Consider the following 25930-nt stretch of genomic DNA (forward strand, 5'->3'; position numbering starts at 1 on the left):
GAAGGCAAACCACTCCAGTATCAGTTGAGAACCTGCTCTGGTTTAGTAGAAACATCAGGGAGATGTGCTGAAGGATTCTAAGTCAAATCTCTAGATGGCAACGCAGTCATTTCTCTCCCACCACTCATTGAGTGTACTGAGATCCTGAATAATTGTTCAGCGATTCCAACACCAAGGGCTGTGCCACACCAACCCAATCTCCGGCATATTGCCAAACACCTCCTGGAACTAGATCCGAATGCAGAAATTCCGTTGCTTCTCGGAAGAAACATTTTGAGAGTGCACAAGGTGAGACAGCAGATTAACGGGCCTCACAACACTCCGTTCACACAACGCCTATACCGTGGCTGGGTGGGAGAAATGTGCCTGGGAAATGTTCATAAGCCAACGGTCAGCAGCTTCAAGACCAACATGATGGAAGACGGTCGTCATTCAATTTTTCAACCCTGCACAAGCTACATGCATGTCAAGGGAACACAGGATAGCTTCAACCAAGTAGCCAAAGCTATAGAGGAGATGCTGGGAAAAACAGTGTTTAACGGAATATGACAACAGACCTGCTCCATCGATCGAGGATATGATTTTCCTGGACAGGATGGATGCTAACGTCTACACAAACAATGAGAATAGTTGGGCTCCCCAACTCCCTTTCAGGGAACCACGCCAGCGTCTTCCCAACAACAGAGTGCAGGACGTCAGTAGGTTTACGTCTCTGCAGAGAGTACTGAAAAGAAAACCAGAAATGAAAGAACAGTACTTTACATTCATGGGTAAGAGCTTCCAAAATGGATATGCCGAGGTGGCGCCACCATTAAAGAATGATGAGGAATGCTGGTATCTTCCTACATTTGGGGTATATCATCCTCAGAAACTCAACCAGATCAGGGAAGTCTTTGACTCCAGCGCTCAGTACTGTGGTGTCTCCCTCAATGATGTGTTGCTAACTGGCCCGGATTTGAATAACACCCTAATTGGGGTTCTTCTCCACTTCTGGAAAGAGAGGGTAGCAGTGTTAGCAGACATCCAACAGATGTTCCACTGTTTTGACGTGAGCGAAGACCACCGCAACTTTCTCCGTTTCTTGTAGCACCAGGACAACGACATTACCAATGAGGTCATTGAGTACTGGATGAAAGTTCACGTTTTCGGCAACAGCCTGCTGTGGCAATCTATGGTTTGACAAGAGCCCTCAGAGAAGGAGCACAGCAGCATGGCACTGACACTGTTGAATTCATGGAAAGACACTTCTATGTCGACGACAGCTTAATATCTGTCCCAACCGACCATGAAGCAATCGACTTAATAAGGAGAACACAGGCCTCTCTGGGGTAATCAAACCTTCGTCTCCACAAATTCGTCTCAAATAGCCAAACTGTCTTGAAGGCCTTTCCCCCTGAGGACTGTGCAACGATCGTCAAGGACCTAGACCTCACGGGAGAAATACTTCTCACACAGCGCAGCTTGGGTCTCCTCTGGGAGATATCCACAGATAACTTCACTTTCCTTGTGTTGACAGAACCGAAGCCATTCACTCGCCACGGGATTCTATCCATGGTAAACAGCATCTTTGATCCCCTGGGTCTGTTGGCACCCGTCACTATCCAGGGAAGAGCTCTCTTAAGAGAACTTACCTCTGAACTCTCAGACTGGGACACTCCTCTCCCAGAAGAAAAGCTTGACAAGTGGGGCACTTGGCAAGAATTGCTCCAAGATCTCAGGCAGCTTCACGTACCACGTATTTACTCGAACATGCCACTTTTCAAGGCAGAGCACACCGAGCTGTGTGTGTTCTCAGACACATCGACGAAAGCAACTGGAGCTGTCGCATACCTGAAGACAGTCCTAAAAGATGAACAAACTGAAGTTGGAGTTGCCATGGGTAAGGCGAAACTAGCACCCCAATCTGAACCTACCATCCCATGATTGGAACTGTGCGTGGCTGTCTGAGCCGTCGAGATGGTGGATCTCATCCAAGATGAGCACGTCAAGCTCGATGCCATAAACTTCTATAGCAACAGTAAGGTAACCCTTGGTTACATCCATAATGCGACTGAGAGATTCTACGTCTATGTCCACAACAGGGTGCAACATATACGCCAGTCATCAGAGCAATGGCATTACGTTCACCCCGAGGAAAACCCTGCTGACCACACGTCAAGGTCCCTACCTGCATCTCGCCTGGTGCAGACCACCTGGTTCTCTGGGCCATCTTTCCTGAGATCACCACCCACCGAAAAAGCACAAATAAGCGAAAAATTCAACCTAATAGACCTGGAAAACAACACGGAAATCAGACCAGAGGTAAAGACTTACAATACTTACCTGAGCGAGGAGATACTCACCCCAGACCGCTTCAAAGGCTTTTCCAGTCTACGCTCACTCCTCACAGGCATCGCCTTCCTCATCCACATTACCAGATCCTGCAAACAGACGAACAAAAACAGTGAGTGCAAAGGGTGGCACAGGTGTAAGTAAATGTCCTCATACCCCAGAGGAACTGGACCAAGCAACGCATGTTGTCTTTCAAGCATCACAAAGGTCAGCCTTCGCAAAGGAACTTGCAGCTCTCCAAGCGCAAAAACTGATTCACAAAAACAGCTGTCTCCGAAAGCTCAGCCCAGTCATCGAAGACAACTTGATCCATGTTGGAGGCCAGCTACGACACTCCAACCTGGAGACTGGTGAAAGGCATCCTATAATTTTGCCTGAAGACAGCCATGTATCCCTACTGCTGACACGCCACCATCATGAACAAGTGAAGCACCAGGGTCGTCACATTCCAGTTGGAGCAGTAAGGGCAGCAGGAATATGGGTCTTGGGTGGCAAAAGACTCAAACTCAGTGCTCCACAACTGCATGACATGCAGGAAGCTCAAGAGGGACCGTCCAGGAAAAACACATGGCAGACTTACCTTCCGAATGCCTTCAGGTATGCCCTCCATTTACATATGTGGGACTAGATGTCTTTGGTCCTCGGTCAGCTGCAGCTATATGGACCCGAGGACAGGCAGGAGGCAAAAGATGGGCCATCATGTTCAGTTGTATGAGTTTAAGAGCAGTTCATGTTGAGCTGATAAGAGTCCATGGACACATCAAGTTGCACAAATGCACTCAGGCGTTTCTTTGTCATTAGAGACCCGGTTAAGCAGTTGAGGTCTGACTGAGGAACTAACTTCATCGGCGCAAGCAAGGAACGTGGGATGGGCAGAAGCCAGCTGGACCCAAATATTCATGGGTATCTTAGTGAGCAGGGATGTGTCTGGGAGTTCAACCCACCACACGCTTCCCATATGGGGGGCTGTTTGGAGAGAATGATAGGCACTGCGAGAAGAATCTTGGATTCTATGTTGCTCCAACTAAACACTCGCCTCACCCATGAAGTGCTCTCTACATTAATGGCGGAAGTCACTGCCATTATGAATGCCCGACCACTTGTACCGGTATCCACAGACCCGGACAACCCCCTGATACTCTCTCCATCAATGCTCCTCATGCAAAAGACCGGAGTCCTACCACCCCCTGGCGACTTCTCGGAGATGGATCTGTACAAGAAACAGTGGAGACAAGTCCAAGCTCTCGCAAATCCATTTTGGACACGCTGGCGACAAGAGTACTTACCTTGTTTACAACGCAGACAGAAGTGGACAGCGCTTCACAGAAACCTACAAGTCGGGGATGTGTCCTGCTCAGAGACAAGCAGGCCGAACGCAACTCTTGGCCTATGGCTAGGATCACTGCCACATTCCCTGGGAAAGACGGACACATCAGAAAGGTCGAGGTTAAAACAGCTGACCAAGACACTGTAAAGACATTTCTCAGACCAATTGTGGAAGTTGTCTTACTTCTCCTAGAAGATGGGTAGAAAACCTGATTTGAACTCCTTGTAAACTAGGTTTAGTGACCTCACTGAGGTTAGGCGGGGAGTGTGATGTCTACAAGACATGTTGTTAATTACTGCTTTCTAATGCTTTGTATTGAATCGTGTTGTTTGTTAAAAAATGTTTATAAAGTCAGTTCAAACACATCACTTCCTGTCAGTCAGACCAGGAAATACTGGAAAGGCAGAGAAAGCCACATGTCTTAGTCAGTACACTGATCCATTCACGCCACACACATGGACTGATGAATCAATGTCGTAAATTGCTGTATTTCATTATTTACATGTTAAAGTTCATAGATTAAGGGTTATTTGATTGCATTTGATAGGTTGGGATTAAAAAATGTTTTATTTACAAATATAGACAAGGTGGTTTGTGCTTTTGCTGCGCTAATTCCAGTGCAATTCTGAGTTTGTAAAAAACAATATAAGTCTTAGTGTAATTTCCTTTTTTGTGTTTGTTATCCTCCAGTTTTCACTCCATGTCACTGTGAAGGAGTTATCAGTAAATGTTTCTGCAACTACGATGACGACTTTCTTCATTTTGAGTGGAGTTTAGCTTTGTGTTTAGTCTGCGGTTCTTACGCCCTTACAAGAACTCTAAAACCCTGTTTTAAGGATTATTTCTATGAGCCCCAGAATAAACCCTTAATCTACATATGTAAACCAACATTTCACATCAGGTGGAAAGATACTGAGAACTCTCCATTATGAATGATCCTCCAATTCACACACTATTGGCTCACAAACATTTAGGAAGTTTTATAGATAAGGTGCAAAATCCATGGCTTAACGACCAACTAAAAATCTAGAATATGATAAGGGAAGAATACAGATTGGGCCATACATTACAAATAACTCAATGGTGTAACTATGATCCCGAGTTCAAGCCTCATAAAATGGCTCACAGATTTTAAGTCCTGGATTTCAAAAGGAATGTTCTGGAACACGGTGTAATCTTAGATGGTTCATTGGCGCCACCTGGTGGCAGTTAATGGTAGTGCAGCCTACTATAAAGAGGAAGTAGCATTCGTTCGGCGTAAGTATTGCCATGTGGCTGCAATGTGATGGTGTCTCCACAATCTTGTTCCATCCATCGTCACGAGACTTGTTAAATGCATTGTCTGTAAGTAGATTTGTTAATCAGTAGTTTATTGATGTAGAAAATAGCGTACTTCAAGAGTTTATATTGTTTGCTTTATAAGTTGATGACAGGATTGCAGCTGAGCTAACATATTTAAGCTAGCTTCCTAACCAAAACTAATTTCTTGCTTACCTGTTAATACTAATCAGTAATTCTGACATATCATTTTGTGTTTGTTACGGTTTTACAGTTATAGTCAAGTAAACTTCAAAAACGGAATCCTGGTTTGAATAGATGTTTAAGCTGACTGGATAGCTAGGCACAGGGACCGCTAGCGAGGCCAGTACAAGCAATAACGTTCTATTCCCTAACAGCAAAGGGACACTTAAAAGACTTTGAATGCTTGAGGAAAGAGTATGACCTTGAAAAATCTGATTTTTATAGCTATCTCCACATACGCTATAATTTTGAACATAATGTAAACTACTAATAAGACACGTTAGTCCCTAGCTAACGGGTCTGAACCTTTAGCCGAGCGGTTAGTGATGTCGCCTTGTGGTGCAGTACACCCCGTATCGAATCCCGCACCGGGCAAGAAAATAACCGGTTACATTGGTGGCAGCGGTGGGATCCGGAAGTGTGCAGATCCTCAGAAGTCTCTTCGGAGCGCGGGAATAACAAAGCGCGAGGGCGCGCTTCCGGGGAGGGTGACGACTGTAAACTACTAATAAGACACGTTAGCCCCCTAGCTAACGAGTCTGACCCTTTAGCCGAGCGGTTAGTGATGTCGCCTTGTGGTGCGGTACACCCTGTATTGAATCCCACACCGGGCAAGAAAATAACCGGTTACAATAACATTAAAGATAAAACAGACTTTAATGAACCTATACTGACTATATTGGTGCCTATCAAAAAGACTCAAATAAGGGTGTTATCTCCAGATTTTATAAAGGCCTGACAAAAAAAAAAAATCCCACTCTACAGAATACATTAAAGAAAAATGGGAAAAGGATGACTTTACAATATCAAATGAGGACTGGCTTGATGTATGTAAATTCCTGTGGAAATGCACCCCTCTTCTTCATGGCGACAGGCATGGGCGCAAGTCCATGAATACTGGGATGGCATCCAGCACCAGGGAAATGCACCAACTCCCACAGGAGTTCGGGTGGAAGTGTTTTATTCGATTTTTTTTTTATTACACCAAAACAAAGCACATATTGATGGGGGGGAATACCAAAAGTTGGAAACAATGTGGACTTCAGGAAGCCAACCACTGGCACATATTCTGGGAGTGCTCAACAGTAAGACCTTTCTGGGCACAGCTTCACAAGCACTGAAAAGCATACTTGACAATGACGTGCCCTTGCAATTTTCCACAATATTCTTAGGAAATTACAATTTCCAGGCAGGACGGCCTGATTAATATTTATTTGGTATTTTGACATCCGCTGGTTAAAAAAAAAAAAGCGCTCACAAGGCGTTGGTTACTTCTTGAACCCCCACAATACAGGAGTGGATAGATATAGTAAATGACATTTATATTATGGAAAAAATTGCTTTTCCCTCCATCTTCAGAAAAATAAGTTCATTAAATTCTGGACCAAGTGGGTCAAATATGTAAGGCCCTTACAGCCAGATTTTGTGGAGATATTGAATAAGTGACATTTTAATACACCCTCTCTCTACCCTCACACTCCTTTTCCCTACTACAGACTGAGAATCCTAGTATCACCTCTCTCCCATATAGACTCTTATGTACACACTTTACCTCTCCCAAATTGTATAAAGTTCTTAAAGTTTGCGTATTTTTATATTTCGTATTATTTTTTTAACTTGTAAGTAAAAAAAAAAAACCTGGACGGCAGAGCAAAATGAAACTGTTTTTGTATTAACATAAATTTTGTGATATCTACTGCTGTGAAAAATAAAGAATAATAAAAAAAAATAAATATAGGGACATGACTTAAAAAAAAACACTTTGGCCTGGGTGCCTGGGTAGTGTAGCGGTCTATTCTGTTGCCTACCAACACGGGGCTCGCTGGTTCGAATCCCCACGTTACCGCCGGCTTGGTCGGGTGTCCCTACAGAAACAATTGGTCATGTCTGCGGGTGGGAAGCCGGATGTGGGTATGTGTCCTGGTTGCTGCACTAGCGCCTCCTCTGGTCGGTTGGGGCACCTGTTCAGGGGGGAGGGGGAACTGGGGGGAATAGCGTGATCCTCCCACGCGCTACGTCCCCCTGGCGAAAGGCCTCACTGCAAACCGTATTTTAAAAAAAAAAGAAGAAAAAAAGTTGGATTCTCACCCACAGAAAGGCTGGAACTCAGTGAAGTTGGCCCACCCGCTCTGCTGTGAGCCTCCGCTGCTGCTGGCTGGGGCTGAGGAGTCCCACCCTGCTGGGGTCTGGGAGGTCCCGGAGCCCCCAGAGTCCCCGAAATTTGCGGTCCAGCCTGGACCTGGAAATAAATTACAGCCATTTTCCAAAATTTAAGAAAATAGATTAACTAAAGAAAACAAATTCTCCCCTCAAAAATAGATGTAGTTTGTATATTGTACGTTTATCACATGTACAGGTAGTCCCCGGGTTACGAACGCCCGAGTTACTAACTTCCGTACTTACGAACCGACCTCCGTAAAACCTATTATTTAAAAAAAATCGAATTACAAACAGTAGTTTGTACTAACGAACGGGTGGACTACTTTGCATGACACTCAAAACACTGCACGTTTTAGGCGGTTCGTCGGCCTGAGGGAGAACGCCATGCCGTCGTCACCATTTTTGGTCGGATCGCGTAAACACTGTTGTGTGTGTTGTTTTTTCACTTAAATTTTGCGTGTGTTTACCCTTGTAATCATGGCTTCAAAGCTTAAATCTGATGCAAGTGACGCATCGAAGAAAAGGAAAACGATCATGACTGAAACGGAAGTGGGAATAATAAAAGCGTTCAGAGAGAGTGAAACACTCTTATTGTTTTTTCACTTACCCAGTGAGGCAGGGAAGCGAGCCCCGAGCGGGCTCTCGTTTCTGGCGTCAAACGGCCAGTCTCCGCCGGTCGCGACCCGCTCCGAGGACAGTGGCAGGTGGGGAGTTTTAAATCTAAGAAATGTTTCTTTAATGTTTTTTACACCTCTATATACATTTTCTCTCTCTATTATAAATACTGTATTGTAGCTGCATTTATTATTAGTACTGCATTATTATGTTTATGGTGTGTGTGTGTGTGGGCCCTGTGATGGACTGGTGGCCCCTCCAGGGTGTTTCTCTGCCTGCTGCCCAATGACTGCTGGGATAAGCGCCAGCATCCCCACGACCCTGAGAGCAGGATAAGCGGTTTGGATAATGGATGGATGGATGGATGTTTTAGGTAAAATATTGTAGCATTTTCAGGTTCACCGGGGGGGGGGGTGTAAGTGTTAATTGTACATAGTTGGGGGAGATGTTCTGCTGTTCTGGGGGGGGTGGTACATTGTTGCTGGGTCAAGGGTTGGTGGGCCGGGTCTTTGGAGAGCGAGACGACCTGTGAGTCGGGTTTAATGTTGGTCCGTATGGGTTGCCTGTGGCCAACAACAGCCGTGAATAAAGCAACTCTCAGGTGTACGTTTTGGAGTGTGTTTTTTAGTAGCAGTGAACGCTACAATATACACTAAGACAAACATTTGGCTTATTGTTTTTTTTTTATACCTATACACACCTTCTCTCTCAATTATAAATACGGTACTATAGTTACATTTATGATGACAGCATTATTATGTTTATGATGTTTTAGGTAAAATATATTTGACTAATTGATGCTAGATGCGAACTGTATGTAACTGTTCCAACTTACATACAAATTCAACATATGAACAGACTAAAAAAACAGAACTTGTTCGTAACCCGGGGACTTCCTGTATACTTGATGGATATTGAAAATTAGCACAAGCTGTCGCTCAATCCAAAATGTTAATAAAGCTCAAACCTGAATATTTAAGAAAGTAAAAGCCAGGTTTTGTCTTTCTTCAGAGAATATCTCAGTGTGCACAATTATTTGGCAAATATTGGTGCGCAGAATTATTAGGCAACTAAATGAAAAACGAATATTTTCCCATGTCACTTGTTTATTTTCATCTGTTAAAGTGAAAATAATGAGCAAACAACTGAAAAGGTACAAATAAACATTTCTAACATTTCCACAAAAAATAATCAGTGACCAATATAGCCACCCCTCTTTTCAATAACCGTCACAAGCCTTCCATCCATGGAGTCTGTCAATTTCTTTATCTGTTGACAATCAACTTTTTGTGCAGCAGCAACCACAGCCTCCCAGACACTGTTCAGAGAGGTCTACTGTTTTCCTTCATGGTAAATCTCCCATTTAAGAAGAGCCCACAAGTTCTCAATAGGGTTTAAGTCAGGTGAGGAAGGGGGCCATGTCATTTTCCTGTCATCTTTAAGGCCTTTACTGGCAAGCCATGCAGTGGAGTACTTTGATGCATGTGATGGAGCATTGTCCTGCATAAAAATCATGGTCTTCTTCACAGATGCAGGCTTTTTTCTGTACCACTGCTTGAAGAAAATGTCCTCTAAAAACTGGCAGTAGTTCTGGGAGTTGATTGTAAGTCCATCTTCAACCCGAAAAGGTCCAACTAGCTCATCTTTAATGATACCAGAACCCCACCTCCACCTTGCTGGCGTCTGAATCGAGGTGGAGCTTTGTGCCCGTTACTGATCCAGCCACAGGCCCATCCATTTGGTCCGTCAAGAGTCACTCTCATTTCATCAGTCCATTAAACCTTTGAAAAATCTGTCTTCAGGTATTTCTTGGCCCAGTCTTGACGTTTCAACTTATGTGTCTTGTTCAATGGTGGTCGGATTTCAGCCTTCCTTACCTTGGCCATGTCTCTGAGCACTGAACACCTTGTACTTCTGGGTACTCCAGGTAGGTTACAGTTCTGGAATCTGCCAGCACTGGAGGACAATGGGTTCCTAGTAGCTTCACGCTTGATTTTTTGTAAATCTTTGGCAGTTAATTTGCGTCTTTTTTTCTCAACACGTTTCTTTCAACCCTGTTGACTTTTTGCAACAAAATGTTTGATAGTTCTGTGATCACGACCCAATATCTTTGCAATTTCAAGCGTCAGTCAAATCTCTTTTTTTGGCCCATTTTGCCTGAGGAAAAGAATCTGCCTAATAATTATGCACACCTTGATATAGGGTGTTGATCTCCTTAGGCCACACCCTCCCTCATTACACAAATACACATCACCTGATATGCTCAAATCCAATAAGCACTCAAGTTTGTACAGCTTGGAGTTGGAAAATATGCATAAAAATTATGACATGGTCAAAATACTCACTTGCCTAATAATTGTGCACACAGTGTATGTCTGTAATTGTTCCTACTTAAATAAACCATGACTAACTAACTTGTCAATCCACTTATATTTTCTGTACATCTTTACTTGTCATGCAGTATGCATTGCATATGTATGTAGTAAATGTGGTGTAAAAATTAAGTTTGACTGACTGAAGAAGTTTATCTGAACGTGGTGTGGACTACTTATACTGATGCTTGGCTGTGGTCTACAGGTCAGAGCTGTCCTCCAGGATACCTGTGTCTGAGTTGACCTGAACAGAGTCTTCATCTTCATCAGAACCAGACCCAGCATCCCGGTCCCGGCTCCCATTCTCCAGACTGCTCCTGGAGCTGCCCTCCGAAGTGTGGGACACACCGAACCTGGAGAGGAGAACAATTGAGGGGAGGGAAGGAAGGAGGACAGAAAGAAGAGAGAGAGACAGACAAACCAAAAGACAGAGACATGCACAGAAGGGAGAGACAGAGTCAGATGGACAGACAGAGAACTGCATTAAGATAAATACAAGCCAAAAAGAGGGACCGGTCCCCCCGCCTCTTCACAGCCACCATCTTCATTTTACCTTGTTCGGGATTTGACTTGTGTTGCATAGTTTATCTCCTTCTCCTCCCAGATATCCTCATCATCTTCTTCAGCGTCGTCAAACTGGCGGATCCTCTCTTTACAGCAGGCCTCAAAAGCAGCCGCATTGGCCTGAGGCCATAAAAACAAAATTGAAATGCCAGTTTTATTATATACAGGTCACACGGCCATTAGAGTTCCAGTGACACACACGGGAACATGAGTGGATAACTCATGATTTTCACCACAGCCTTTTAATTCAGTTTGGTTTTTATTTGTCGAAGATTCACCCCAGAAGGAAAGGCCTTAACGCCCATGATGAAGACTAAAAGACAGAAACCTCCACAAGTGTGTCTGCAGGGATCAGAGTTAAATTTAATGTTTTTTAAGATCTTTTTAACAACAATTATAAAAAAAGAAAAAAGAAAATAAGGTCAAATTTAGGGCAAAAAACCTCTAGGACGGTTTCACAAGTACAGCTACCGCTAGGATTTTTTTTTTTAAGCGGATGACACCAAAAGGCCATAATTTGTGGAGAGGGGTGAAGCTGGTGTCTTATAATTTATTCTAGTAAAGCTCAATAAATATTACATCGGTGAGAATATTTTTTGACATTTTGGTTCATTACTTTTTGAGCACTGTACAAGCTGAAAGGTCAGGAATTCGACTTCAATTTCACGGTGACAATTCATATCTAAAGTACAATGTGTTGATTAACAAAAAAGACATTATTGCTCACTACTGTATTCAGTTTATTCTGAGTCAAATGACAGAATAATAGGCAAGTTGGTGCCACTATCAAGACGCTGACCTGAGGAAGGTCAATTCCCTTTCTTTTTCCAGAGATACGTTTCTATATTATTCACATAAGTACTGCAGGTATGTACTATATATTTGGTTTAGAACAGAGTTATGTTATTCTGTATGAAAAGGGTAGGTTTAGCACTAGATGATTCTAGTTTCCTTTACGTCAGATAGCAAAATTATCAGGTACTGGTATAAATCGGATTATATTTTTCCCCCACAGGTCTTCTTGGATTTCTCCCTACAGGTGAAGTGTGACAGGGACATATAAAGGGAGTTGGGTTAATCCAGAATAGCCATTTTGTGTAGCAGGTAAGCATACGTTCATTATAGAGGAAAGCATTAGGCTGAGGGTTTTATAAGCTATGTAACATTTTGATTCTGCTGCAGAAGAACTCAACCAATTCTGACAAATATAAATGAAAGATAGAATATATTGATACATAAATTAAAATCTCAAATTAAATTTGAGAAAATGTAATGACTTTTAAGGCCTAACATTTGTAAAGTTGAATTTAAAATATTCTGAGACTTTAAGGACCCACAGAAACCCTGCTCTACTGATTCAAGAGGTTCTCAAAATACAGTTGAGGGAACTTAGTGTATTTTCACCTTTTTTTTTTATAAACACCATAGGAATCAAGTCATTAAAAAAAAAGTCAAAATGGATTAAATGCACGGTGAAGGAAACATGCTGAACAAAGAGGATGTACACAACAATGAAGGAATGAGCTTGGTACTTACACTGTTATCATCTGCATCTAGATTGAAGTTTATTTCGGCAATTCTGTCAAATGTGGCACTGAAGGAGAAGAAGCAGAGAGGTCACAATGTGGGCAAACAACAAAAGCAGAAGCTTCTAGATCCATGATTGAAAGGCTCCAATTAGCCTCTTCTTATTCTGCCCCCCCCCCCCCCCCCGAGACATGCGCTGTGTTCAAAGAGCTGAACACTCACTTGATATTCTCATCATGCTCACTGAACTCCTCATCATTGAACCCAAACTGATCCACAAAGTTGGCAGTCATCTGTTGGACCTGATAGTCGGAGAAGGCCTGAGGAATGACAAAGGGTCATTTATTTACAAATGTAATCAGACATTTGTATTCATATTAGAAGTATACTTTATTTCTTATAAGTTGTAATGCTACATGGGCTGGGTTTTAGTGTGGTGTTATGAGGTTTAGTGTGGTGTTAAGAGGCCAGCCCACCAAGTCAAACTCCTTATACAACAAACATTCTTTTATTAACACTGTTGTTGTTCAGGGTGTCTTCGAGTTTCCGAAGGTTACATTTACGGCATTTTTAGGTTGTTTTAATGCCAGGTGGAATGAGATATACGATCAGTTTAATAGAAAAAAAATGTTAACAGTAAAAACAACTTAGGACCTATCAGAATAAAGATCTGGTTGATTTTTATACACAAAACCCCCTCAAAACAAAAACAGCACAACGTTCCAGAGCCTTTATTGCCTTGAGTTTACACAATATGACTTAAGACATTTTAAAACCTTTTCCTGCAAATACCCTGTTGTTGTTGCTGTAGTTATGATAGTTATTATTATCATTATTTTCATCATCATCAGGAGCAAATGTCAGTTTGCTGCCATGCTGGTGTGCCGCTTCCCACCTGCTGTAGAGAGAGGTCATTGGGGAAGGAGCTCTCCATGTCATCATCCTCACTGGAGGAGTGCATGTTGTGGGTGCTGACCTGCAAGAAAGAACACAGGAGGAGAGAGGGTGAGCGAATCTACATTGTGTGTGACTAAGGGGGAGGTTACGGGTCATAAGCATGGGAGAAACTAAAAGATCCTCTCTCACCAGCTCCACCGTGTTCCTTATGTTAGTCTCTCTTAGGGTCTGGTCTACAAAGCTCTCCCATCGACCTCTGCAGTCCTCTGGCAGCTCTGCAAAGACATAATTCATACCTTCATGATGACATCACACTGGCAGGACGGGCAAGGCTTACCTTTTTACTGAATTAAGAGGGAAACTCAGCCTGCTTACCTTTGATGAGGTCAGTGATCTGGGCCTGGACCGGTCCTTTCTCCAGGTTCTGTACCACCATGTTGGCAATTCGGGTCAGATGACCCATATTCCCCCTTCTGGTGCCACCCTCAGCCCTGAATGCAAGTTAGTTAGGATTACTTCCAACATACATATTTTTTCTCCAATATATGTTCTGTAACATAATATTGTAATAATATTACACTGCAAACTACGGTAGACATTCTATACAAGGGTCCTATGGCTCAAATGCATCAATTTGATTTAGATCCTGATAAAGACTACAGTATTCTGACATTTTTATTGCAAATTTGTTTTACTAATGAAATGTTTCTCATTAGAAAAACATCAGTGAGCAAGTTTAATGACACAAAACAAAACAGGAGTCATTTAATGTGTGCAATATCAACTTATAATACATGGTGACTGATTCTCTCATTTGATATTATTGAATTTTCATCAAGTAAAAACACTTAAACAATGAAGAAGATCCCAGCCATAGAAACACCTATGTTAGACCAGATAGGCTCAAAGTTCAATACCAAGCCACCACTGACAGCAGCAGCGCAACAGGCTCTTACTGAATTTTATCATTCTCCTCCCAGGCGTCAAGGATCCTCTGGACCAGCCGACACTTCTGGAAGAGCTGAGTAGTGAAGGTGACACAGGAGATAAAAAGGTAGTAGATTACAAAGATATGTCAGAAGAACTCAAACCCAGCCAACTAACGATATCTTCAGGACAAGGCTGACATGCCGAGGAGTTTGTTTAACTTACATGTGCCACAAGGGCCTTGCGGATGGAGGTCTCAGGCTCACTGGTCCTGCCTGACTCTCCTCCCACCAGATGGGCCTCGGGGCTCCCTGCTCCTGCAGGCTTATCATTGTGGTTCTGGAGGCCCGGGATGGAACGCTCTTCTGAGCAAGGGTGGTTCAGGATAGATGCCACACACATCTCCACTTGGAAGTGCAAAAAGTTATTCCAGGAGTACTTAAAGAACAGATCCTATAGGTACAAAGAGAGAGAGAGAGAGAGAGAGAGAGAGAGAGACTGAGCAAGTGCATGGAGAATACCTGACAAAATATATAAGGGTGTGAGAACAAGTCGAGTGTCGGTGAAAGCCATGCCATAGGAATGCTACACAAACTACAGTGTTATAATACCAGTAGTTGGTCCATGGTGGCGAGGTTGCAGAGCTCCTGGCAGATACTGGGGGCACTGGTCTGTAGCAGAGCAGCCACCAGACGGGCCACATGAAGGCGGGCGTTCCCCAGTGGCTCTTCCAGAACGCCAACGGTTGTCAATATTGCACTTTTCTGTGCACAAAATGAGAAGAACTGAATCAAATGACAGTGCACCATTTTTTTTATACCAATATAAGCTTAGCTTTGGTTATCATGATTTGGATCATACAACAATAACATAGAAAGAAAATTAAAGTTGGAAGATCATCCAAAATTAAACAGTATAATTTCATATATCCATTTTTTTATCCAATCGTAGTTGGGTAGAGCTGTTGTTGGAACAGGATCTATAACGTGCTTCCAGTAGGACAAATTTTACTGGTGTACAACCTCCTCTTCCCTGGTAGGTTAACAGTGCAACAGCAGTCATAAAAACATGATTGTTTAGTCAAATGGATACTGTTTGCCTTCAACCCCCCCGCCCCCAAATAGCAAATAGAAGTAAAATTGCAAGAAAAAAAAATCTGTGTGGGTAAACGTGTTTTCACTTTGTAACCACAATTGTCATAGACAAAAACAAAACTACATTTGAAAAAGAGACTGGTCACATTTCTCAAAATTTGATACCAGTGAAATTTTCCAAAAGCAGGTCAGAATGGTAGAGCTGATCGTATCTTAAAATGTTCTTTAAACTGTCTACTTGTAAATTGCTGATATCACATCAGTTAGATGAAATTAACTGAACTGGTCAAAGGTTCAACACTTGCTATCTGACCGAAAGGACACGAGAATCATCTAACTCTAACAACCTAGCCAATCCTTGTGTATATTTCTGAAGATTGTTGTGTTGTTTTGTTGTTATTCTACGTTAAGTACACTGTGAGAGCCATGAAACCGGAGTCAAATTTCATGTGTGTGTAAACTTACATGGCCAATAAATCTGATTCTGACAACAACTGATGTAACAATTCATTTACCGATTATAGTCTTTTTTAAGTGATGGTCATGTCAAAGCTGTAATGGTTTGTGACAGCTTGTGATTTTCCACTTTCTCGTGGCTTTACCTTGGGGGGATCCAGGAGAAGCTGCTGGAAGTCCTTTAGATGGGGCTCAATGGCATTTAAAATACTGCTGTTGACAGTGTAAGACCTTTCATAACCCTGAGAATACAGATCCATCAGCCCTTCCAACCTAGGAGAGAGAGAGAATTAACTCATTGGAAAAAAAGCTACAAAAACTCAAAAGTCAAGTTCTATTTACCTCTAAACAGATAGATAGCAAAATATAACAGAATATCTTCAAGCTATGTCTCATTTAGAGAGAGCAAGAGAGTGTCAGACAGAAAGATTAGTTGACCACAACTGAACCAAAGCAGGAAACCTGCATCTCAGAAGTGCAATTAAGGCTCAGCCTTCAGATGAACTTGTTCAGTTCATCTGATATGTCTTGGACAAAGCGTGGTATGAACTTCATACCATGCTTCGTCCAAGACATATCAGAAAACAAGTCTGCTTTTCAATGGTATACAACATTCTGAACAGGATAACCTAAGCTTTCTGTCATCTCCACAGCCTCCTACAGAAGCAGAAGACAATGTTTGACTTACCCAGACCTTCTGGTCTCCAGTAAGGTAAGTAGCACTTGAGTTCCATTAACAATGGAGGCCTCGCACCTTTGCCCCTCAAACATGGTCTTTAGGAGTCCAGCCACACTGTCCTGACTAAGAGACACACAGGGTCAGACAGAAGCATGCCTGAGTCACAAATACAAACTGATCAATGAAAATAATTTAGTGAGCTGGTTGTGGACTGATGTTCTGTCTAAATGGAGGTGACATGTCAATGTGTTGTTAACTGAAAAGAACACACATCTGATCAGTCTTGAAAAGGGGAAAGGTCTTTGAGTCTTCTGGTAATGCCGTGTAGGCCTATTTTAAACAAACATCTCTTTGTGATGTGAGGTTCCCTCTTGACTATCCAAACAACATTCCCCTTTCCTCTAACCTCTAAGTCATGTTTCTAAATAGGTGCTCACCCATTCCAGCACAAAGGATAGGTACACCAGATCCTGTGTGTTTGTTTGGACTCAGGTGAGATTTAACAAAAACCACTAGGGACCCAAGCCAAAAGCAAGGTTCAACTTACGACTCTAGAACAGCCAATAGCGGGTCAGCCTCCACATTCTCTTGCATTTGATTGGCCTGATCTCGACTAAGGCGGATGATGTCACAAAGCGTTTGAGACGCATTTGATTGTCTCTGAAAAGAAAATCAATCATCACATAAACAAACCTCTTGGGCTAAACATCACTATGATCCCTGAATGTCACATGAGGAACAAGTACAATTTTAGAGCACCTTCATGTCAGAGAAGACACCTACATCCACATTTAAACATCTTAACTCTACAAAAAGTTCTGGACCTTTTTTGGTAAAGCCTGTATGTATAAAAGGCAGCTCATGTTATTTCCTATATTTCTATAAAAGTTCCTATTCGGGTCTCCAAAAACAGCCTTGACATGCCAATGTGAGACATAAAAACATTGGTAACTGAGTTAGAAATAATACAGTATGAAATCTAGGTATTGTGACAATATTGGTTTGGTATACTACGAGAACCCCTAACGGGAGCAGCCGAAAGTAGTAGTAGATACTACGAGAACAAATCTATTTCTATCAATACAAGCCATGGCACTCACCTCCTCATCTTTGCCTGTATGGATAAGCTCTGTGAGTCTCTGAATCAACTTCTCTTCATTCAACCACTTGGAAAAATAACATAACCTGAATTAGAGATTCAGCTGCTTGAAGGGGAAATCTCACACACTCACACAAGAAGCTCAGGCTTGCAACTAGAGATGCACCAATTGCAATTTTCTTGGCTAATTCCGATTTTTTTTTGAAAAAAAAAAAGTCTGACCTGCCAATTCCGATTTTGGCTGATTGATTTTTTTCCCTAAGAACTATAACTGACAGCATACACAAAATTTGTGTAACTTTGCTTTTACGGAAATTTCAATTGCATGTTCATAATAAAAAACGGACTATTAAATAACTTCTACATTTTCTCCAAAACTGCACCAGGTTACAGGACTTTCTCTCACTCTCACTCAAACAAATCTCAAAATAAAGTGCTCCAGGTTACTGGGCAGAGCTTTTTTTGTACAAATAAAGCCAAACTGAAAATGAATTGCAGCATATCCCACTTTATCTAACATATTTTACTTTCCCAAAGTAAATGACTGCTTTTGACAACACGTTTCAGTGATTTTGTGTGTGGCTGTGACATTACTGTCTGTGCTGCTGTGTGCTTGACATGAACCATCGTGCGGCGTGGTTTCCATTTTAGTCCCAAGTAGTACTGACCAATCACGTTTGAGTATGTGGCAATTTCTACAGGAAAATACTTTGGTTGCATGTTGGTAACAGTCCGTGTGGGGAGCGAAAGACACGGAACGCATTGGCTGAAATGTCATCTGGACCTACAAAAAGTAATATGTTTGTGTATTGTGTGGAGAAAACGTTCGACTCCTGTCGACTACTTGTGAAACAATCCGGTCGTAGAAGTTGTCTCTCAACTCCAACTCCATTCTCGCATCTCAAGTTGCTAATCTGGCTGTAAACAATGACGGACGCATGGAAGAGGAAGTCTTTATAGGAAACAGAAGCCAGCAGCCAGCAGCTACACTGGAAGCCCCGAAGTAGTGGCTGGTGTCCCCAGATCTAAAGTGTTGTCAAACGATTTAACCTCTAGGTTCCGAGATTGTGGCCGATCAAGCTGAAAATCGGCCAATTCTGGTTACAGGCTGATCGATCGGTGCATCTCTACTTCCAAATTCTATCTTCTTTTATATGCACTTAGCAATTCACTTTAACACAACAGCATTTTTCTAAGTTTACCATACACTAATACACTTTATTGATAAAGATAACCTACAATGAGGACCTCCTGCCTTAAAGGGGCAGGCTCCACACAGCTGATGAGGCGAAGCAGCAGGTCCATCATGGCGGAGGCGTCAATGTGTTTCAGCACCAGACCAACAAAACCCTCCTTTTTCCTCAGAAAGGAGATCACCTTTACAGAAATGCATTAAACATTTTAGTCTCCACAAACTGGATAAAACGGCTGGTGGCATTACTGGTATCTCCATGCCATTATCTCAGTATGTCTGCTGACCATCTGCTAATTACTGCTGTGCTCTTCCAACGTGTAGTGCATGCTGGAGGAAATGTGTTTTAAAAAGATTGCATGATTACTTTTAATTCGGAGCAGTGTCGGCACCAGGGCCTGTAAGTTTCACCATGGGGGCGGGGGGGCTTTTCAGAGGCCTCATCTCACTATTTACATGATTATCATTATCATCATCATTATGATTATGTTGCATGAATGAGAAATAGGCTACGACACAGAAGCGCAAATGTACACACCGGAATTGCACGCAGACACATGGACACACAACATGAGCTACAATGCACAGAGCAAATCTGTTGCGACGAATTGGATATTTTCCATGCCTCTTATTATAGCCGAGTTGTAGACTGCAGCCTAAACTGACCCTTTAAAGACAATGTCCTTCTTTTCAGCTTTCAGCCAAAGATGAACAGATAGTCCTACCCGACGCCGATTAGGAGGGTATTCCAAAAGTATTCCCCTAAAAATTTATAAAATAACTAATCTGAATACTGATATTCCAACTGTAATATGGGCTGAATACTTTACTTCATTTCTGTATTCTGAATACTTAACGCTGTTCTCTGTTACAACAACCCAACCCTATGTTCAGTTTTGACCAGATATATGACAAATTGATGAATAAAAAATTAACAATAAATACAGTTTACCTGCAAACTCTTGGACCTCAATGGCACATGACTAGAGACCACTGACCATTATTAGGAGAGTTTATGATCTTTTTCCACTTACCTGTTCAGTTTTCCTGGCAATGAGATTGCCAATAGTCTTACTGAAAAAGCTGGCCAACAAGGGGTTGAGGGGTGGGTCCTCTTCCAGGAAGTGGTACAGCATCTCGAGGAGAGACTCATCCCCACCAAGCTTGTCGTTTATGATGGACACGTCTGATGTCAGGAGTTCACAAGCTATGTTGGGGAACCTGAAGAAAATACAGAATACAGTGTCCACTGATGTCTGTGAATGTTCTCATTCATCCAGGTCATGGTTATCAAAAGGAGTTGTATCAAGTGCAACTGGACTTGGTATATATCCATGAAGACGTTTCGCCTCTCATCCAAGAGGCTTCCTCAGTTCGTGCCTTTCTGACTAGACCAAGCTAGTCTGACTGGCTGGTGATGAGACTCAGAATTTATCCTCTAGGAGTCGTTGTCAGAGCTATCAATATGCGTGGCTCTTTGTTCTGATGTTTACCAACGCCCGTCGCTAACAGAGCCATAGATATGCGTGGCTCTTTTGTGTACCGATGTTATGGCCGCACCATAACATCCACTGTCCACTGATATCGCTAACAAAATATTAAAGAGCATTTACAAGATTTGCTTCTTTAGCTATTCAGGAGATTTGTTTTTTAACTGTTTACGAGAGTCAGAACATAAAAATGAATAAGAACCTTCTTTTACTGGGCTCCCGCCACTGTAAATTGATTGGAACCACACAAGTTGGTCTCGCCTCGAGAGCCTGAAGTTGATAAAGGATCTATACACTGTCTATGGTTGTAGTCATGAATCATTAGCATGCAGATTAGTTATTGGGCTACTGCCCAATGTGCACATGTATCGGAAAAAAACTTATTTTATATGACCTTTTTTTCCTTTGTTTATTCTGTTTTTGTTTGATAAATTGTTTGCTTGCAATTTTAATGTTAATCTTGATGTCGTTTCTTCTGCCAGCTCTATGAGTCTCTGCACAAGTAAGATAATTCAACTATGAATAACCGAATATGACCTACTACGCTACTGTATATTTTTCTTCATCCACATTCCTGAGGTGAAACCCTCTGTCTACTCTCTACCAATCAGTCAGTTAGTCTCACTTGAAGCGGCTCCTCTCCTCCAGGTCAGCAGGGGGCTCTGTGGTGATGAGGCTGACTAGCTCCTGCATGCAGTGCTCCTGGGAGAGGAAGAGGAGCAGCCGGCGATTCTGGGCCTTACACTCTTGGAGGACATCGTCCTCCTCCATCAGCTCCCTCAGCGTCACGTCCTCCCTGTCCAGCAGCTGGTCGATGTGGGAGGTGGTGTGCAGGTCAAACTTCCAGAACATGGTGGCTGCCGGGACGGGGGACACAGCCCTGATAGGGGTTGAGGGTGTACAAAGTGACAGAAGTGAAGCAGAGGGGGAAAAAGAGGAGAACAGAGTTAGGAGGAGAACATTACAAGGGAAGAGAAGAGAGGAGAAGGAAAGGGGAATAAGGAAGGGAATGGAGTAAGCAAGATATGACAAGGGAAGAGAAAAGAAGAGAACAGAATTAGTGGGAAGAAAAGACAAGAGGAGAGATGGAGGTGGTGGGGTGGGGGTGCAGGGTCGACAGGGTCAGGAGAAGGGCAAGGAGAGAAGAGGCGTGGCAGTGCCCAGAAACAATAAAAGACAGACCAAGGAGAAGGAAGAGGGAGTTTGAGGTGAAGGTGGAGAGGATGGCAGGAGGATTGAAATAGGATGTAAACACATGTAAGCCCAGAGCTAAAAAACAGCAGCACAGTTCCTTATTCCCATCAGTGTGACTGCTGAGTCTGGGCCATGTCTGCCCAGTTAACAGATCACACATACCAGTGGATGAAATGTGGGTATCTTTAATCAGACCTCCCCCACGGGCAGGCAGGCATTTGTGTTTGTGTAGACGGCAGAGTGTGTGGCGAGGCCTGGCATTTATCAGCATGAGTCTCCTATTGGAACACAGGCCTCTTTAGGAGATGGGATGCTGAGGACCTCACCATAACCTGCGGAGAAAAGAGTTGCCACTTTGACATAACTTTTAACCAACACAAATACTGCATCCAAATGTACGTATATGTATTAGGATGAGAAAGCTACAGTCTATACCAGCAGTAGGGAATGTTGTCCAGAATGGGCTAGTGTGGGTGGAGGCTTTTGTTACAACCAACCAGTTACTCACCTGAGTCTATTAAGAAAGGTCCTAGGCAAAGATTCGACTGGTTCATTAGTAGACACAGATTGTAACTGCTTGGTTGGAAGTTGGTTGGAACAGAAGCCTGCACCCACACTGGCCCTTTCTGGAGAACATTCCCCACCCCTGGTGTACGCTTTATCTTGCACTGTCTATATCTGAACACTGAGATTCTGTTCTCTGTATGCCCGTTTGTTAACTATAGAACTCCCAAGTTGCTGATATGTTAAAAGTACCACCCTACTGAGACAAATGCTCATACATTTATTGTACTTTGCAAATAAATAAAACTGAATATCTTTTTTGATTGTGCAATTCTCTTCTTACTCATGCAATTAACAAGGCCAAACAAACATTTAGAGATTTTAATCTAATTTATCTCATATAGAGGGAAATGTTGGTTGAATCTTACAGCAGTTAGTAATCAAGCTACATAGCCTTATTGTTTATGTAGGTTCAAGCAAACTGTGATGCAACATTGATTAGGGGGGGAAAATGTAGCCACAGGGGATGTTGTCTAAGCATTCAATGTTACTATGAAAAACTTTCCAGGTTCTTTCTCCTAAAAATACACCCACAACGTAAACCTACCAAGGACGGACTTGTGTGAGGGACACTAACTGATTAGTCACAGGGCTGTGACCTTGGCGTCCATCGCAGGAATGGGTATCGACAATGCAGTTAGGGAGGAGCCTGACTAAATCTTTACCTCTGCAATTCAACCCCACAAGTTGTTACACAACTAAAGAATGCAGCTTTCAGTTTTATGAATGAGAAAATGACATGACACTCCTTGGCTGACTCCATGTAGTAACTTGCCCCTTGGGTCTATCATGATCACATTGAAATGGCTTGACAAAGTTTAAAAGCAAGGAGATAGCCTAAAAAGATTTGGGCAATGCCAGCCATGACTTTAAGAGCGCCACCAAACCTAATTAGAGTGCCCATGTCTGCTTGAATAAGGTTTTGAGTCTACACAATGGAAATATTAAGGAATACGTCAATTAAGCATGCAAAAAATTAACGTTCCTTACTAAACAATATACCTGAGTAGTCTCTGGTTTTGTGCAAGCTACTTCATAGATGTCCTGGTACAAAAGCAAAATGCATTAAGCAATAGTGTTGGCCTAGGTCACTCTCAAGCCACATATGATCAAGTTCACCTACAGGGATTTATAGACTGTTGCCATTTTTTGAAAGAAAAGAAAAAAATCTCTTCAATATAGTGCAGAAGGTTTAGACAAAATTCTGACCATGAGGGCTATGCAAGCCTGCCTCACCAAGACCCAACCAATGAAACTAGTTGCTGCTGCTTGACACATTAAAATCGCAAGCAGCCACTGCCTGCACACTCATTGCACTAAACTTAGAGATTCAATGAATAAGAAGCGGCCAAAATTTCTTTATCCTGTCTCACAAGTTCTACAATACAAGTTTTTAATACTGTATTATCAGATAATATCAAAAATACATGGCATAATCACTGTCAGATAATGAATATGTTCAGGCTTTTTCTGTTACTATGGAAGCTAATCTAGACCCCTAAGCAAGCAAGCAGCGACAAAAATTAAATGTGCTTACTTCATCAAAGAAAGAGTGCACATCTGTGTAACATGCTGCTAACTGTCAAACCATGGAAGTAAAACTGAGGGAGGAAATCCAAGCGCTTCCTCCTTTTCATTTATTTATTTATTTTTCTAGAGGAGAACCCTGCCCTGCACGTGCAGCAGCGTCCATCTGGCATACATTTACAGAGTACACAAGAGCAGTAATAACCCCACAGAACGCTCCCTGTGGACACTGAACAGGAAAGCAAACGTTCAACTTTACATCCAAAATAGAACCCACCAGAGGCAAACCTCAACAAAAACAATCTACTGGCATGTAGAATAGACGACGAAAAGGGGAACAATGGCCACCGGGTACACAACTGGATTCTGTGACCCAACGACAGACTGTAATTAGGCATGTTACAACGAGGTGAAACCAGCATTAAGGGCAACAACTACACTTCGGTTGGCCTTCGTTAGTTAGCAATCCTTTCACAGCATGCAAATACAGAGCTACTGGTACTGGCAAGGTAGTGTCCTTCACATAATGCTAAAGGCCCTACATTAAAGTGTACCAACTGATTATCAACATTTGAACAGGTATATTTCACACACACTTACTCCCAATCTACTCCCATGTATTGAAATCCCAATTAAAAACCCATCTATATCCCCTAGCAGGCGTATACCTGAGGTGTTGTTTGTCATGTGCACTCTTGTCAATTGTTCCATTCATCAGCTAGCTTCTTTATTGATTTTCTACAGCACTTTAGTCAACCTTGGTTATTAAACGTAGTCTATAAAACTAGACTTACTCAGAACATTGCCCGTCTCGGTTGAAATAAACATGGTGTAACCTATTTTTCTGCTGCATGTACATCCAGACTGTTACAATGGTAATCGCAAGAACATCCAGATTTGACATTTAATTCACAACAACGTTGCCTCGATATTCTTGACTCATGTTTTGGTAATGAGGGTTACCTTCTGTAGGCAGACTTACAATGCAGACACACGAACGAACACTAACATACAGTTAAAAAAAATGAAAACTGATCGGTCGCAGCCCCGGAATGTAAGGCACATCAACCTGCCTTTGGTATGAGCTCAGATTTCTGTTTACTTCAACTCCAGAAAACCTCCGACAACTAAAGTTGTATAATCTGCTACTCTGTGAATCCAGTTCTAAAAAAAACCCATTTGAAACACGTTCTGCATCCACTAAGATTATCCAATATTCATAAAGCAATATTACTAGATACTGACATGCACATTTTGTTTTTACGAACTTCACTAGTCGTGCTGCGTTACTTGTGGCCTCAGGCAACTGAGTGTCATACGTTGCTGGTAAAGCTAACGTTTGCTGATCAGTAATACGGCATTAAAAGGCATCACCAAATAAATAGTTCAATCTGATGCGAGTTCATAAATAAACTTGATATCAACGTCAGCAACTTGTAACTGCAAACCTGCCAACTGAGTTGGTGAACGTGTAATTCTACTTCTGTCGGGCAGTTAGCCAAGTGACACTAATATTAGTTTGTTAGCCAAGTGGCCGATCTTGCTAACAACCTTTCAATTAGCTAGCGTTGAGCGTTGTTGCTAGCAGTTAGCAGGTCAGCTAATTAGCTCAGTAGTTAAAACGTCCCAAGCTAAGTTAGCCAACTTAAGCTAGCTCTTAAACTAACGGTTAAGTTTGAAAAAATGCAGCGACGAGGCGGTCAGCGAAACAAAAAGTGCTTTGAATCACGACGTCTGAGTTTAGAAACTTACCTTTTAAGATAAAAATGTCGTCAGATATAAATCACTCGTCCGTGCCGGATGGTTGATGGTCTTTCGTCAAGCAGCCAGCTAACGTTAGGTCACTTGCTATCCAGCTAACGCTACCTGTTAGCTAGCTGGCTAGCTTACATTGGCTCGCGAGAGGATCGGTTTGTTTTGACGAAGGGGGGGGGGATCAGTCCGCGACAGCACAAGCTAGCTTAGCTTAGCTTAGCTAACGTTAATCAAACGTGGCCTGGAAGTTTATCAAACCCGCGGTTCTCTATCGCTCATGTCCGCCTGGCTTACATAATCTTAGGTACTACTTCTGATATAACGCGTACGATTCGCACTCGCTCACAAAACTGGTCGGGCACGAAGCTAAGTTTAGCTCGTAAAGCAGGAAAAACTCAGTCATATTTTTCGAAACAAAATGGCGACATGGTCACGGGAGCGCGCAAACGGGCCGCTTAGTCCGCGGGGACGCGCGCCGACCTGTAGCCAGGGGCAGAAAAGCGAAGAAGTGTGTGGAAGAGGGGTGAGAAACAACTCCTACACACGCTCGGCGGCGGTCTGTGCGGGCGGACAGCTCGCGTTTATTTCCACACGCCACTCAACAGCGACCGGAAAGGGGACAACGCCGCACGTTTATTG

General features: G+C 42.6%; 1 protein-coding gene across 4 annotated transcripts in view; it reads right to left on the reverse strand.

The window, feature by feature from the left end:
* LOC130109097 (serine/threonine-protein phosphatase 6 regulatory subunit 2-like) overlaps nucleotides 1–25773 on the reverse strand; it is a 33139-nt gene extending 7366 nt beyond the window's left edge. For 2 of the 4 annotated variants that reach the window (XR_008809970.1, XM_056275836.1), the window contains exons 1-19: nucleotides 25289–25773; nucleotides 21608–21777; nucleotides 20877–21131; nucleotides 19796–19982; nucleotides 18809–18946; nucleotides 17571–17636; nucleotides 17018–17130; nucleotides 16480–16593; nucleotides 15938–16064; nucleotides 14853–15005; nucleotides 14467–14694; nucleotides 14271–14335; nucleotides 13690–13805; nucleotides 13504–13610; nucleotides 13313–13393; nucleotides 12640–12737; nucleotides 12427–12484; nucleotides 10880–11010; nucleotides 10555–10679 (exon numbers count right to left, since the gene is read on the reverse strand). Coding sequence is in view for 3 of the 4 variants with exons in the window: in XM_056275836.1 (XP_056131811.1) it covers nucleotides 10555–10679; nucleotides 10880–11010; nucleotides 12427–12484; nucleotides 12640–12737; nucleotides 13313–13393; nucleotides 13504–13610; nucleotides 13690–13805; nucleotides 14271–14335; nucleotides 14467–14694; nucleotides 14853–15005; nucleotides 15938–16064; nucleotides 16480–16593; nucleotides 17018–17130; nucleotides 17571–17636; nucleotides 18809–18946; nucleotides 19796–19982; nucleotides 20877–21103 (2134 nt within the window). In the remaining variant the exon portion in view is untranslated. Of the gene's footprint in view, nucleotides 1–7267; nucleotides 7419–10554; nucleotides 10680–10879; nucleotides 11011–12426; nucleotides 12485–12639; nucleotides 12738–13312; nucleotides 13394–13503; nucleotides 13611–13689; nucleotides 13806–14270; nucleotides 14336–14466; nucleotides 14695–14852; nucleotides 15006–15937; nucleotides 16065–16479; nucleotides 16594–17017; nucleotides 17131–17570; nucleotides 17637–18808; nucleotides 18947–19795; nucleotides 19983–20876; nucleotides 21132–21607; nucleotides 21778–25288 lie in introns of all 4 variants that reach the window. The other 2 variants (XM_056275834.1, XM_056275833.1) reach the window with 2 other exon arrangements.
* Nucleotides 25774–25930: the final 157 nt, after the last annotated feature.

The sequence above is a fragment of the Lampris incognitus genome, chromosome 3 (genome assembly GCF_029633865.1).
Source record: "Lampris incognitus isolate fLamInc1 chromosome 3, fLamInc1.hap2, whole genome shotgun sequence".
Lineage (NCBI taxonomy): Eukaryota > Metazoa > Chordata > Actinopteri > Lampriformes > Lampridae > Lampris > Lampris incognitus.